Here is a 13,381-nt window from a genome sequence, read left to right as displayed (position 1 = left end):
ACTGTGGTACAGCTGGTTGCTCAGGACCATGTCCATACAGGACCAGTTCTTTAATAGTGACTCCACAGTTAAATCTCTGGGTAACTTGTGATTGGTGATCCTCACAGTGAAAAATGTTTCAGTGGTTCCTGATGTTTATGAGGAAGCTCCTACATTTGAATTTATGCCCACTGTCTCTCATCCTTCCATTGCATGGCTCCATCATCCTTTCAGGTTCCCTTCAGGTATTCATGGATATTCCTAAGATCTGTCCCCCATTACCCTACCCTTCTCCAGGCTGAACAGTTCCATCTTTCTCAGCCTTTCTCCCTTCCTCTTTGTAACCATTTACTGAGATTTTTTCTGTGCGTGCATGTGTGGAGCTGAAAACTGGGCACTGGTGCTGGGTTAAGGCAAAGGATCACAATCCTTGACCTGCTGGCAGCTCTCTGTTCAGTGTAGCCCAGAACACCACTGGCTTTTTTAGCCACAAGAGCACACTGCTGGCCCATGGTCCACCAGAACCCCAGGTCCTTTGCTGCAAAGCTGTTCTGTATGACTGGTCTCCAGTGTGTGCTGATTCCTGGGGCTGTTCCTTCCCAGGTGCAAGACATTGTACTTCCTCTTTATGAGGTTCTTGTCCCATTTTTTTAAGGTCACTGTGCATGGCAGCACAGCTCCCTAGCGAATCAGCCACTTCTCCTAGCGTTGTGTAATCACCAGAATTCCCACTGATCACCATCCTCTGAGCCTATTCACTGAGACAGTTTTCACTCCACCACACTCTCTGTTTATCCAGCCTGAGCATCAGCAACTTATCTTTGAGCATGCTGTGAGAGGCAGTGTCAGTGGTCTTACTTGAAGTCCAGGTAGGCGATTTCCCCTACGCTTCAGTCATCCACCAGGCCAGACACTTCAGTACTGAAGTTTGTCAAGTTGGAGAAGCGTGTTTTCCCTTTTGTGAAGCCAGTGCTGACTGCTGTTGATGATTTTCTTGTCTTTAATACTGCCTAAAAATAGTTAACAATAGTTTCCTCACTTTCCCAGGGATCAGAGCAAGCTGACCAGCTTATAGTTCCCTAGGTCCTCCTCTCACTTGCCTGTCTTTAAGATAGGAGTGAAATTTGCTTTGCTCCAGTCCTCAGACACCTCACCCAGTCACCGTGATAGTTCAGAGACTAAGAGGCTCACAGTAGCATCTGCCAGCTTGATCAAAACCTCTTGATGCATCAGAGCCATCACAGCCTGTGGGTTTAAGTATTCCAGTTCACATAAGTATTCTACAGAGTAATCCTCTTCCAGTAGGGGAATGTCTTCAGTACTTCAGACTTTACCCCTGCTCTCTGGGGCCTGGAGTTGCTAAAGACCAGTCTTGCCAGTAAAGACCATAGCAAAGGAGTTACTCAGTACTTCAGCCTCTTCTGTGTCCTGTGTAACTAGGCCTCATGTCTTTTGAGCAATGGGCCCACATTTTCCCTAGTTATCTTTTTATTTCCTAAGCACTTCTAGAAGATGTTCTTGTTACCTTGGATGTTACTTGCCTGATTCAGTTCCATTTGGGCTTTAGCTTTGCTTACATTGCCCTGTGATGCTCAGATAATGCTTAATGGTAGGCTGTGCTGTGGCTTACCCTAGGAGGGTGACTTCTGTATGCTTTCTTTTTGTGTTTGAATTTGTCTAGGAGTATCTTGATCATCCACGTAGGCTTCCTGGCATTTTTGCCTAACTTCATCTTCAGTGGGATGGAGAGCTCTTGAGTTTGGGAGGGAATGATCTTTCAATATTAACAGGCTTTCTTGGGCTCATTTACTCTCCTGGTTCATACACCATGGGACTCCTCCGAGCAGATATTTTAAGAGGCCAGAGTTTGCTTTGCTGAGGCCCAGGGTCACGAGCTTGTTTTTGATCTTCTCCCTGCCCTAAGGATCTCAAACTGCACCATGTTAAGGTTAGTGCAGCCAAGGCTTTCTTTGACCCTCACATCCCAACTGAGCCCCTCTTGTTGGTAATTATGAAGTCCCGTATAGCACCTCTCCTTGTGTGCTCCTTTGTCACTTGGAGGAGGGAGTTACCTTAAAAGCACTCCAGGAGCTTCTTGGATTGCAGTCGTGCTGTGATGTCCTTCCAACAGATACTGGAGTGGTTGAAGACCTCCACAAGGATCAGGTCCTGCAAGTGTGAGGCAGCTGCTCTGTGTCTCTAGAGGGCCTGATCTGTTTGTTCCTCATGGTAGCCTATAGTAGACATGCCCTATAACATCCCCTTTGCATGTTCTCTTCTTAATTCCAGCACATAAGATCTCCATCAGGTCATCTTCCATCTAGACAGCTTTTAATGTACCCCAGCTGCTCTCTCACTTAAAGGACAAAGTGAGACAGCAGCTGGGGTGCAGCTCTGTCTTCCCTGTTCAAAGAGCCAGCCTTCTTCTCTTCTATAGAACCAGTATTTCTTCACCCATATAATGTCTAGGGACAATGGTTTAGAGTTATAAGGCAGAGGAATCTGGAAATCAGTATGATGATTGTTTTTGTTGGTGTTAGAAGTTTCAGGTTAGTTGGACTGGTCAAGATGAAATGCAGTGCTCAACTAGAAGTCTGCTAGCATTGTAAATAAAAACAGATTTAGTAGACTTCATAAAATGCCATCTCTTCAGTCTTCTTTCATAACAGAGATGCTAATTTTCTGCTATTACTTTGCACTGCAGCAGCTTTCTCACCATCGGGAAGGCATTACTAGGCTCCTTGTAGATGAATTGTAAGCACTCTGTTGTTGATACTTCAGTGGTTAAACTGGAGAGAGCTTTTTCTTGCAGTAATGAAATGGACAATCTGAGTCAGTCTCAATGTCCCTGTTCATCCTCTAAGATCCCAGTGATTCCTGTTGAAGTTACAGAACTGTTGTCACCTAAAGTGGTTACTTTGTATGTAAATGGGGAAGTAGTGCTAATACAAGGACAGTTCTGGAAACTGGCACTGTTCTGTTAAGGGGATTGACTTAGGCCTTTAGAGTCATCATTCAGGGTTGCATGATGATTTCTTAATGCAAATGCTCATAAGTTCAAGAGAAAATTCTGACAACATTTGCCTTTCGTCTGCACCATTCGTTCATGCATGTTATAATTAACAGTGACTTTTAGCTGTGTCACGCTTAATCAGTGATCTAGCAGTCTTTGTTGTGGCTCTGTCAGAGCTTATGCTTAACTAAATTGTTGTTTGTGCATAACAGTATTTAAGTAACTCTCCCTAGTCAGGAGTTATTGAAAGTTTAGTTGATATTTAGAATTAGGATTGGGATTCTTTGATTCCTTCTTACTCAATATTCATTATAACTGTTTCTTAACTGATGTTTTTCTGAGGTCTGAGTATATTCACAAATCTTTGTCATGTTAACAAAGAAATTTCTGGTGATTTCCTGCTTTCTGGAGTGGGTTGTTGTTCTTGTGTTGGGTTTCTGCTTCCTCAGAGTAGCTTAAATAAAAGAAGATTGCTTTGAAGGTCTTGCATTCTTTTGATATGAGAAGATTAAGCAGCTGTAATGAAGTTTAGGGAATTCACAACTATCTGTCCAATACACATCCATTTCTACATGGTAGCTTTGATATGTTGGCATAGCTGAGTATTTATCATATTATGCTATGATAAGATATGCCCTGTAGTGCACTTGCTTGGCATCTGTAGTGGTGAAAAATCTGTGGAGAGAAATGCTGAACATTGAAAATAAAAGGGGAGGAGTTGTAGCAAAAAGCTTTTAAAATGTCTGGTTTTCTTTTCAGAACTGGCCACTAAAATGGAAGTGGAATTAGATGCAGCAGTTCCTATTGAAAGCTGAGATTTTATAGTAAATTTATTTCAAGACCTTGTTCTCACCTCCATGAGAGTACAATAGATGTGTGCTCTTTTATGCAGGTGTTCTTAATGCTCATGGTCTTTTGAGACCTACACTCAACAGCTTAAGTATACACATGAAAAATGAAAGAAAAATGGAAGATGATGCTGTTTGTGGAGTCATTGAAAGAACAAGTCATAATTATGGCAATAGTAGTGGTGATGTTTGCCTGCTTATTTAACTGTATTTCAGTTCAAAAAACAAAACAAACAAAACCTGCCAACCAAAAGCTCTTAAGTGGGGGAAAAAAAACCCCAAAACCAAAGAGAAATCTCAGTACCTGCTCAGAAAATACTGTTCTTTGCCAAACCTACACTGCCTGAGTGGGATGGTCTCAGCTTGATACTTAGGAAATAAGGGCAGTTTCATTCTGATTCCTCTGCTGGGATGAGTGTCAAGTGGGCAAATAGCATTCCTGTGTGATTCAACTCTACTGTCTGTGGCAGAATTGGCATGCAAAAATACTAACTTTCAAGACATTGCAAATTGATTTTGAGAATCCTAGCTCTGGTTTTCTGAAATTCATAATATTTTGAAATTCATAAAGTGAAAGATTACTAAATTAATGTCTACACTTCTGTAATTTTTCTGAGTTTATTGAATACGTTGACATCCAGGTGTTTATGAATACCAAAATGTTATTTTAAAGCATAAGAGGCAATGTCTAATGATTGACTTGATAAAAATTCTGCTTCTTGTAATATTCATAAAGTTGGGTTTTTTCCTTGCTTTGTCATTTCAGATTTGTCCAATATGTGCAGCATTGCCTGGAGGGGATCCGAATCACGTAACAGATGACTTTGCAGCTCATCTTACACTGGAACACAGAGCTCCTAGAGATTTAATATCCTTTCCAATTTGAGGCAAAGAGGCTAGACTGTTTCACCTCATAGTCACAGTGACTTGGTTTGATTTTTATAGTCAAAGGGTCGTATTCTGGATTTCCTGGAACTTAGGTTGCTAAAGACATGTATATCAAAAATAAAAAGATTTCTCTCCTAGTTTAAAAAAGACAGACTGTGCACCGACTTGTAGGTATACTTGTGAGTGTTTTTACTCTAATAGCACAAACATATAAAGGATTTTGACATACAGAGGTTTTTTCTACTTGCACTGTGTTTCATCCTACCTCATGATTACTCTTGGTGCTGTTTTACATATCAAGATTCAGTGCTGTATATATTTAGGACATAAAGATAATTCTAGCACAGCTGCTTGTAGCAAAAGATTGTAAAGTTGTTTAACTACTTTCAACACAATGTTTTAATAATTTAGTTTTGTAGTGCTACTGACATTTTGTAATACAACTCAGAAAACCTTCAGATTTTCTGGGAAATAGGATGTTGTCCTTCAGTTACCTTAGCAGCCAGTTACGGACATTTATCTGTGCTTGATGGCTGAAGAGCTGTAACTGTTGGGATTCTTTCATCAGTGTTATAGGAATATTTGTCTCCTTTTAAATTTTTTTACTCCCTCAGATTAACTGATAAAATATCTTTTGGTTTGGGCTTTTATTTAATGACATGCAAGCTATGTAGCATCCCTACAGTAAGTAATCTCTGAACTATTCATTTGTGTCTCATTTAAACAAACAGAAAAAAAGACTGCATTATAAATTTGATAGTGGCTTTTTTGTTCGAGATTTTTAAAAAGGAACAAAGAATAATGTAAGCTCAGGCAGTTGGGGGAAAAAAATCCAAGCCCTATCAAACAGAGTTAATTACAGTAATAGAAGGACAACAGCATTTGAGGTGATGGCTCCACTTCAGTTATGATTGTATTTGATTGCGTTTGTTAGTATATTTGTTAGCATGGTTTAAGGTCAGGACAGACTAAATGTGCAGGTTAGTTACTGTGCAATAATTGGATCAGTATCAAGGAGTTTGGGTGTAGATTGGCTCTGTGAAAGGTGAATGATGAAAAAGTGCTACAAAAGTGGGTACAAAGTCAGATGAAAGCAGTTACCTGTACTTGCCTTTCTGAGGGAGAGGAATAGAGCTCTCAGCACTGCGGAGAGCAGGGTGCTGAACACGGTGGCTCTGGCTGTGGGAGCTTGATCCCAGGCATCCCTGTGGTCCTTAGTAGCCAGGAGACATGCCATCCTCCCTTTCCAGAGGAGGTAGGATAAGATTGATGAGGGGAGAATATTTTCCAGACCACTGGATCTTTCCTGGCCTTTGGACAGCCTTGGAATGTTGCTTGATGACTGATGTAGTTTGTGTCATTTTGAATTCTGCTCATTGTACCAACTATGAGGTTTTCATAGCACCTGCCTAATTAGGCTTTTTCTAACAAGAATTACATAACTACATAGCAGTGTGCCAGAGTTCTAACTGTGGGCTTCCAACACTGTCTTAACTGTAAGGCAGGAAGTTTAAATTTTCCTAGCTACAGAATGAAATTAATTTCCTACTGAAATGTACAAGATACTTAATTAGAATTCAGGCTATTGCTGCATTTTCTCCCCCCTAGTACCAAAAATGCCGCCAGATGACTTTTACTTAGGGAATTTTTGAGCCAGAAAAGACAATCTTTTTTCAAATACAGAGTCAGGTTTTCAGTATCAGTCATCCCGAAATGGATCTGTTTTGGGAATACATTGCCCATGATTAAAAATTGTACCTGTAGAATTTCCTGCTTGTACTCTATTGTGATGGCATCCAGTGTTGTCAAATTTCCAAAACGTGGTAAGAAGTATCTTGAAGTGACTATTTGACATTGGACTCTACATCATATCCAGCAGCAGGGAGATCTAAGGCAGGAAATAAGGAAGAGAAGATGCCCTTTTTCACTCAGGTTCTGCAAGTGTAGGAAATAAGAACCATGACTCTGATACACCAATATGTTGCTGAATATGAAGTTGAAGCTGTACAGAACAATTCTTTGTGCTCTGTAGCTGCCTTCATGTACAAAAAGGAGATAGAGAAGGCTCCTTCTAGAGTAAAAATTTATTTTGCAATTTGAGGTAAGACTTTACTGTTGGATTTACTACAGTCCTGAGAGGTGGCCTTATCCACCAGCTATTAATTAGACATGTTTGGTTAATTTTGGTTTTTGTTCTTTTTCCCTGAAATTGTCCCAAAACACTGCATGTGTTTTTTACTACAAACCTTGTGCAGCTATTGCAAGGTGTGTCATTTATTCCTACAGTCTGTAGGCAACTCTTTAAAACTCACTTTCTTTCTTTAGCAGGAAAATACCTGAAAATTCATTAAATACATCTTTTCAGCATTAATCATACAAATAGTTCTCACATGACTATTCAGTTTAAATGTTTTGTCACAAGATAATGTTTGCAAAGTATTTTCTTACTCTAGCATAGCTGGTAAGACTCAAGTGCATGTTTAGCTGTTATTTGAAGAACGACATCTCAAAACACTTTAAAAGCTGTGGTTGGGAAAGTTACCCCAGAGTCCAGTGTCTGCTTGAAAAATCCCCAGATACTGTCCTGTTTTAACATGTTTAGTTATGAAAAGCTTGCAAAACTACATGGGGTCTTTAGTCCATCCAATTTAGCAACTCCAGCAGCACCCAAAATTGGCACACTCAGAGGTGCAAGATGCTCTGTACCTAGCAAAGTGTGTTCTGTGCTGGGGAGGTTTTTCTTTTACACCCTAGATGTTAAGTTTTACACTGTAGCATAACTAACAGTTTTGAAAGAAGGAAACATTCTGTAAAGTCTTCTTGTAATGGCCAGAAGCTCTCTCTTGCCATGGGAAGTCAAGTCATTCCTTTCATGACCTCCCATGATATGATGAGGTTCTGCTCCATAACTGTGATTTATGAAAAATACATTGGATGCTACCCTTACACAGAAATTGATACCATATGAGTGGTAACCTGGTAACCATACTGTGATAAAAAACATAGGAGATGGAGATGTGAGCTAAATTATAATAACACTAAAATAAAATATTAAAGTCTATGCTATTTCATTTTACACCAGTGAGTAATACTAATGATTTTTAGGAAGAAGACTTATCTGGACTGTCTTGGAGGATGAATGTTAACAAATTTATGACAAAAATAACCTTTATTTAAGTTTGTTAATTACTTAAAAATTTATACGAGAACCTATTTAAAAAGTGACAGAAAATGCAAGCATGTGATTGGGGGAAGTGGGGGAAAAAGACAAAATGAAAAGCATCATTATGATACTGGAATTAGTGATATTTCTTTGGCTGTAAGAAGAAAGGTGAAACAAAGGGAAGTGATGAATGTGCTGAATACTCCAGAAACCTACAGTTTCCTAAAGACTGAAATTTCTTGGATAAATGCATCAAGTACAGAAGTCAAAAGGAATTGGGTAATTATTCTGATAGGAGTTGTAGTAAATGTTTTTATTGGTTTTGATACTTAATGTAAGAATTGGGAAGGGAGAAATGAAGTCCCTATCTCAGCAGTAAGCTTGGCTGAACATGGATTTATGTGGGTTTTCATAGAAAAGTTTGATTAAAACAAAATTACCAGATCAGTAAGTCTGACCCGTAGCAGAGCTACAGTGTACCCTAGCTTTGCTTCTGAAGTTGAATCATTACTTTATGAATCAAGAACACCATACCTGAGTATTTGACCCATCAAATGTCCTTTAGTGGTTGTTTAACACTCAATGCCAATCAGTTCTGTTTTCTTAACTTCTTGTCCACGATGAATCCAGTGGCGTTCGGCATGTACGTAGGATGTTCCACCCAGGCCGCGGTTTGGGAGGCCCCCGTGCTCGTAGATCAAACATGCACTTTACTACCAGTTCCCCTGGTGGGCTTTCGTCTTCTCAGAGTTCGTATTCTCCAAGCAATAGAGAAGCCATGGATCCTATAGCTGGTAAGAGCTGTAACCACAAGTTTTACTCCACTGTCCTCCTTCCGCAGGGGAAGGAGAATGCAAGGTGGCAGTAGTTGCCCTGCTCTGTGTTGCTGTGAAGCTGCACATACAGGCACAGCATCCCACAGAGCGGGTGAAGAGGGAAAGAGTGTTCTCACTGTCAGCATCAGAAAATAATTAGGCCGTGTCTTTAGGATTCCCAGAAATAACTTGTTTCTTCTATTTTTACCTCTGATGTGAAAATAACTTTTTTTTTTACAATGAAGAAAAAACAGTGAAGACCATTCTGAAAACAAATACAGTTTTATCTATGGGGAAATGTAAACATTTTAATGCCATGGTCTTTGACCATACCAACACGTCAGGGAAACCTCAGAATGTCTGCCCCAAATCCACCTTCAGACACAGTGCTCAAACTGGAGCTTGCTACTATTAGGCTGTTACTTCTTCAGGGGGAGGTAGCCAGCCACCTGGCTTAATGAGGCATTTCCTCTGGAAGGGGAGCTGTGGATCCACTGCCTCCCTTAATCATGGTCCCCTCTGCCTACCTTCTGCTGGCTCTGGTTCTCTGCTGGCCTGGTGTGCCCTGATGTAACTCATTAAATTAGCTGTGAAGAAGTAGCCCATCAAGAGAAAAAAATAAGTTAAGTGAGGTCACAGGTGAGTTTGTTCAAAGAGGGAGGATGTTCTTGAAGCTTCCAGTGTAAGACATTCTCTTTCTTTCCCCAGGTCAGCCGCTTCAGTTCATTTAAAATTTGAGGTGACTGCTGAAGTTTGTTTTCAGCCTTGCTGGACCTTCCCACTTAGCAGCATTAAATGTAGGATAAAATGTCATTCTTCTGCATCTATTCTTTTTTGGTGGAAGACGTGTTTCTGCATTCAGAGCACACTGAGCTGTGTGTCCATCTTGTTCCTGGACTGTTTTGAGTTCACACCTCTTTCCAAAATACTGCTTCCCTATTTTCCAAGCTTTAGATTACAGTGAGAATAAATACATCTTAATCTTGCCTGTGAGTTTTAACATGTCTGCCTTTTTACTGGAGTAATAAATAGGGAAGACTACAGTGATTTTTCTATTTAAATTTATAGCATCAGTTACTTTTCTTAAACATTTTTTTCCTCCCTGTGGCATTCTCTAGTAATAAAAATTTACTTTATTTTGGTGCTGCTATCAGTGTTGTTGAAAATTACTCCACCTCTCTAGTTTGTATTTTGCTTTGTTCCTTAAAAACCAGCTTGTTTTAGTATGATTACATTTTGTTAATGCAATGGAAGAAAAATTGTCACGACCTATATAGTAAGTTTGTAACGTAGAGCAGAGGGACAGGAGCAGGATTGTCCCATGCTTCCTCTACCATTGCATCAACTGCAGCAGGTATCTGAGATCAGAAGTACCTTCTGCACAGGGCATAGAAGAGATCCTGCTACAGTGTACCTTAGCTTTGTGCAGTAACTGTGCAGTAACTGGCTGCTAATATTTATTTAAAAAAAAACTTGGTGGATAAAATTTGCAAGGAGCATTCCATCCTTCTGAATTGGAAAACTTAATAACAGAGAGAGTTTTTAATTGCTAGGCCTTCTACATACTTCTGCCAGAAATAAGAATTCATACAGAATGCTTTTGCTGTCAAGCAGTGATTGAATATATTTTCTTAACTAAATTTCCTTCATTGAATTTGCTGCAGCACAGCTTCCCTCTGAGATAATTGGGAAGATGAAGCTTGTGTTTTGAGGGAACACTTATTAAAAGGAAAAAAAAAAGTCACCATTCAAAGCCAAAATAAAAAAGTTTCTTAGTCACTGGCTATTTTGGCTTAAAGTCTCAGAGGGTGGCTGCAGAGAGCTGTCTTTTGCCAGGCTCTACCTGTTGTTGTCAAGACTGTAAACCTCGTCTTGTCATTTGGACTACATCTGCATAAATTACTTTTAATCTTTTATGGGCATTAATCTTCACAGTCTTCTCTGAGCGTTGTTGGGTTTTGATGTTAGTTGAGAAGAATGGAATTTATGCACTGGAATTCGGGGTGTATTTATTCTGCTGTGTAATGCTCATTTAAGATCTTAAGTCATGGAAGCTTTCTCTTCTTTGGCAGAGCTTTTATCCCAGCTATCAGGTGTGAGGCGTTCTGCAGGAGGACAGCTCAACTCCTCCGGCCCTTCTGCTTCTCAGTTACAGCAGCTGCAGATGCAACTGCAGTTGGAACGACAACATGCACAGGCAGCGAGACAGCAACTGGAGACTGCACGCAATGCAACCAGACGCACCAACACGATCAATGTCAACACCACTATGACACAATCTACAACAACAACCAACACATCTAACACAGAAAACAGTCAGCAGACTATCCAGAATTCCCAGTTCCTTCTGACAAGGTAATTCGTTCTGTGTATTTACTTGTATTTACCTCTTATAATTTCTGTTTACCTTACTACTAGTAGAGATACAGAGCTTGATGAAGCTTATATGTTTGGAGTCAGGCACATGCCTAGGATGGCATTAATTAACAGAATATTTACGTAGTTTAGAAATTATACTTAGACCCCAGGATTATTTAAAAGAGGATTCACTTCCTGTGTCATCCCAGTTCTTCTAGAGCACTGACCAGTGACCTGAAATAAAAATATTTTCCACATCTCCTCTGCAAGCATACTTCTGTTTGTCTGGGATTGTGGAAGAGTGTGGTAATTTTAACAGCTCCTGTGCCTGAATTTGAATCAAGTGGATTTTTATGTAAGTTCACAATAATGCCATGTGACATCTTTGAATCAGAAGTTCACTTGAGAACCTTAATTAAAGCATCTGCAAATGTCACAGATTGTGACTTTCAGAGCTGGAGTGAGCAGTTTCCTTGCCTTCATCAGGGCATGCCATGTACCTTAGGAGAAGTGAGATTACGTTCAGTAATCCATGCACAGTAGGCTTTACACAGTGCAGTGATGTGTTTTGTAGCCACTGTGAACTTATAAGTTGATGTGGAGGCATATAATTGCATGTCCAGGAAATGGCACCAGCCCTCCCTAAAAGACTCCTTAAATAGCAGGAAACCTCACAAACAGTTTTTGATGTTCCTCTAACTTTGGGCTCCCCTGCGAATGCTGTCACAGCAGCAGAGAAGGGGTGGGTTCTTGAAGGCATGCCTGTTGTACTGAAGTGCTGGACGTGTTGATGGGCAGGTAGGACTGTCCTGAAGGAGCAGTTTCTGAGCACATCTCAGCCTGTCCCTGGTGTCACCAGTGAAAGGGACTTTCAGCAACTCTCTGTCTTCTCTTCCCTTGCTGCTGCCCAGGTTGAATGATCCGAAGATGTCAGAAGCAGAGCGTCAGTCAATGGAGAGCGAACGGGCAGACTGCAGCCTGTTTGTTCAGGAGCTTCTATTGTCCACCTTGATGCAGGAAGAAAGTTCCTCCTCAGATGAGGATGAGCGGGGGGAGATTGCAGATTTTGGTGCTATGGGCTGTGTAGATATTATGCCTCTAGATGTTGCTTTAGAAAACCTAAATTTAAAAGAGAGTAATAAAGGAAATGAGCCTCCTCCACCTCCTCTTTGATGACATCCCACTTTGCAGACAATGTCCTCTGTGCTGTATTTGCCAATGAAAGTGGACAACAACTATCTTGGGTTTGTTTTGGTGATTGTAATTTCAGGTCTGTCACTCTTGTTACATTGTGTACATTCAAAAGAAAGAGAGAAAAGATATATATGATAATCATTTCCACTTAACTAATTTTTACTTCTAGCAGGTAAATGTAGGTTGCAGTGCAGAGCCAAGGGCTCTGTGTCCTGTACCTTGACATGCAAAAGGCTCTCCTAATACTCCACATTCAAACTGAAGAGGAAAAAAAAAAGAAAAATCTCTAATGAAGCTGCTGTGTGTATTTATGAATATTAATGAATAAAAACTGCTTGGATGGTTTACCTTAACTACTGCATGACGTTTTTTGCAGCGTGCATGAGTTTTAGTGACCTTGTCATTTAAAAATTTAAATACAAGGAGTAAACTATAAAACACAAAGCTTTCCCATTATTCCAAGGTTATGTGATGAAAAAGGTTAGCTCTGAGTAGCAGTTTGTGGCCGCAAACTAGCTTTTTAATAATATGTGACAGAATGACATCTTCATGTGCTGTTCCTGCACAGGATGGAAACTCTGCAGTGGGATACATTGTTGTGACCGGGGTGTGGCGTTTTGCTGAATGCGACCCTTATGTTGCCCTCTCAGCTGTCACCTCAATGTGGAGTTAAACTTCATTTTATGCATCTGTAGGAGACACAACAGTAAGGCCACTGCTGGAAGCTACTGCAAGGGGCTTTTGTGTGCCCTAAAATCAAATGATGTTCACTTTCGTTTAAAGTTTTTCTTTGTTGTGGTTGTTAAAATTTTTTAATTGTTAAATATGTTTTATTCAGGTGTAGACAATTCATATATTCACTGTGTTTCTTAAAAAAAAAAGTTAGCCTGGATCCTATTGTCTTAGTTTAAAAGCCTTTCACAGCCTCAATCATATTTTTGAGTTATTTATGTATTTGCTTCATAGTTTGCAGAGACCTGGCAGTATCAGGAGAGCTTGAGGATTTGGATTCCCAGACTGTCAGTATATTACAAGAAATTCTTAATGCTAACTTTAGCACCTTTTATTTATTGTTTCCTTTGGTTATTTTTGCTGGCATAAAAAAAGTTGGGGAAAAAAAAAG

General features: G+C 40.0%; 1 protein-coding gene across 1 annotated transcript in view; it reads left to right on the top strand.

Moving 5' to 3' along the window:
* KCMF1 (potassium channel modulatory factor 1) overlaps positions 1–12,611 on the top strand; it is a 45,349-nt gene extending 32,738 nt beyond the window's left edge. The window contains exons 4-7 of the mRNA XM_066568849.1: positions 4,607–4,708; positions 8,511–8,685; positions 10,779–11,061; positions 11,976–12,611. Of these exons, the coding sequence (XP_066424946.1) occupies positions 4,607–4,708; positions 8,511–8,685; positions 10,779–11,061; positions 11,976–12,237 (822 nt within the window). The 3' untranslated portion in view covers positions 12,238–12,611. The remainder of the gene's footprint in view (positions 1–4,606; positions 4,709–8,510; positions 8,686–10,778; positions 11,062–11,975) is intronic.
* Positions 12,612–13,381: the final 770 nt, after the last annotated feature.

The sequence above is a fragment of the Molothrus aeneus genome, chromosome Z (genome assembly GCF_037042795.1).
Source record: "Molothrus aeneus isolate 106 chromosome Z, BPBGC_Maene_1.0, whole genome shotgun sequence".
Taxonomy (NCBI): Eukaryota; Metazoa; Chordata; class Aves; order Passeriformes; family Icteridae; genus Molothrus; species Molothrus aeneus.
This window is presented reverse-complemented; position numbering and strand designations above follow the sequence as displayed.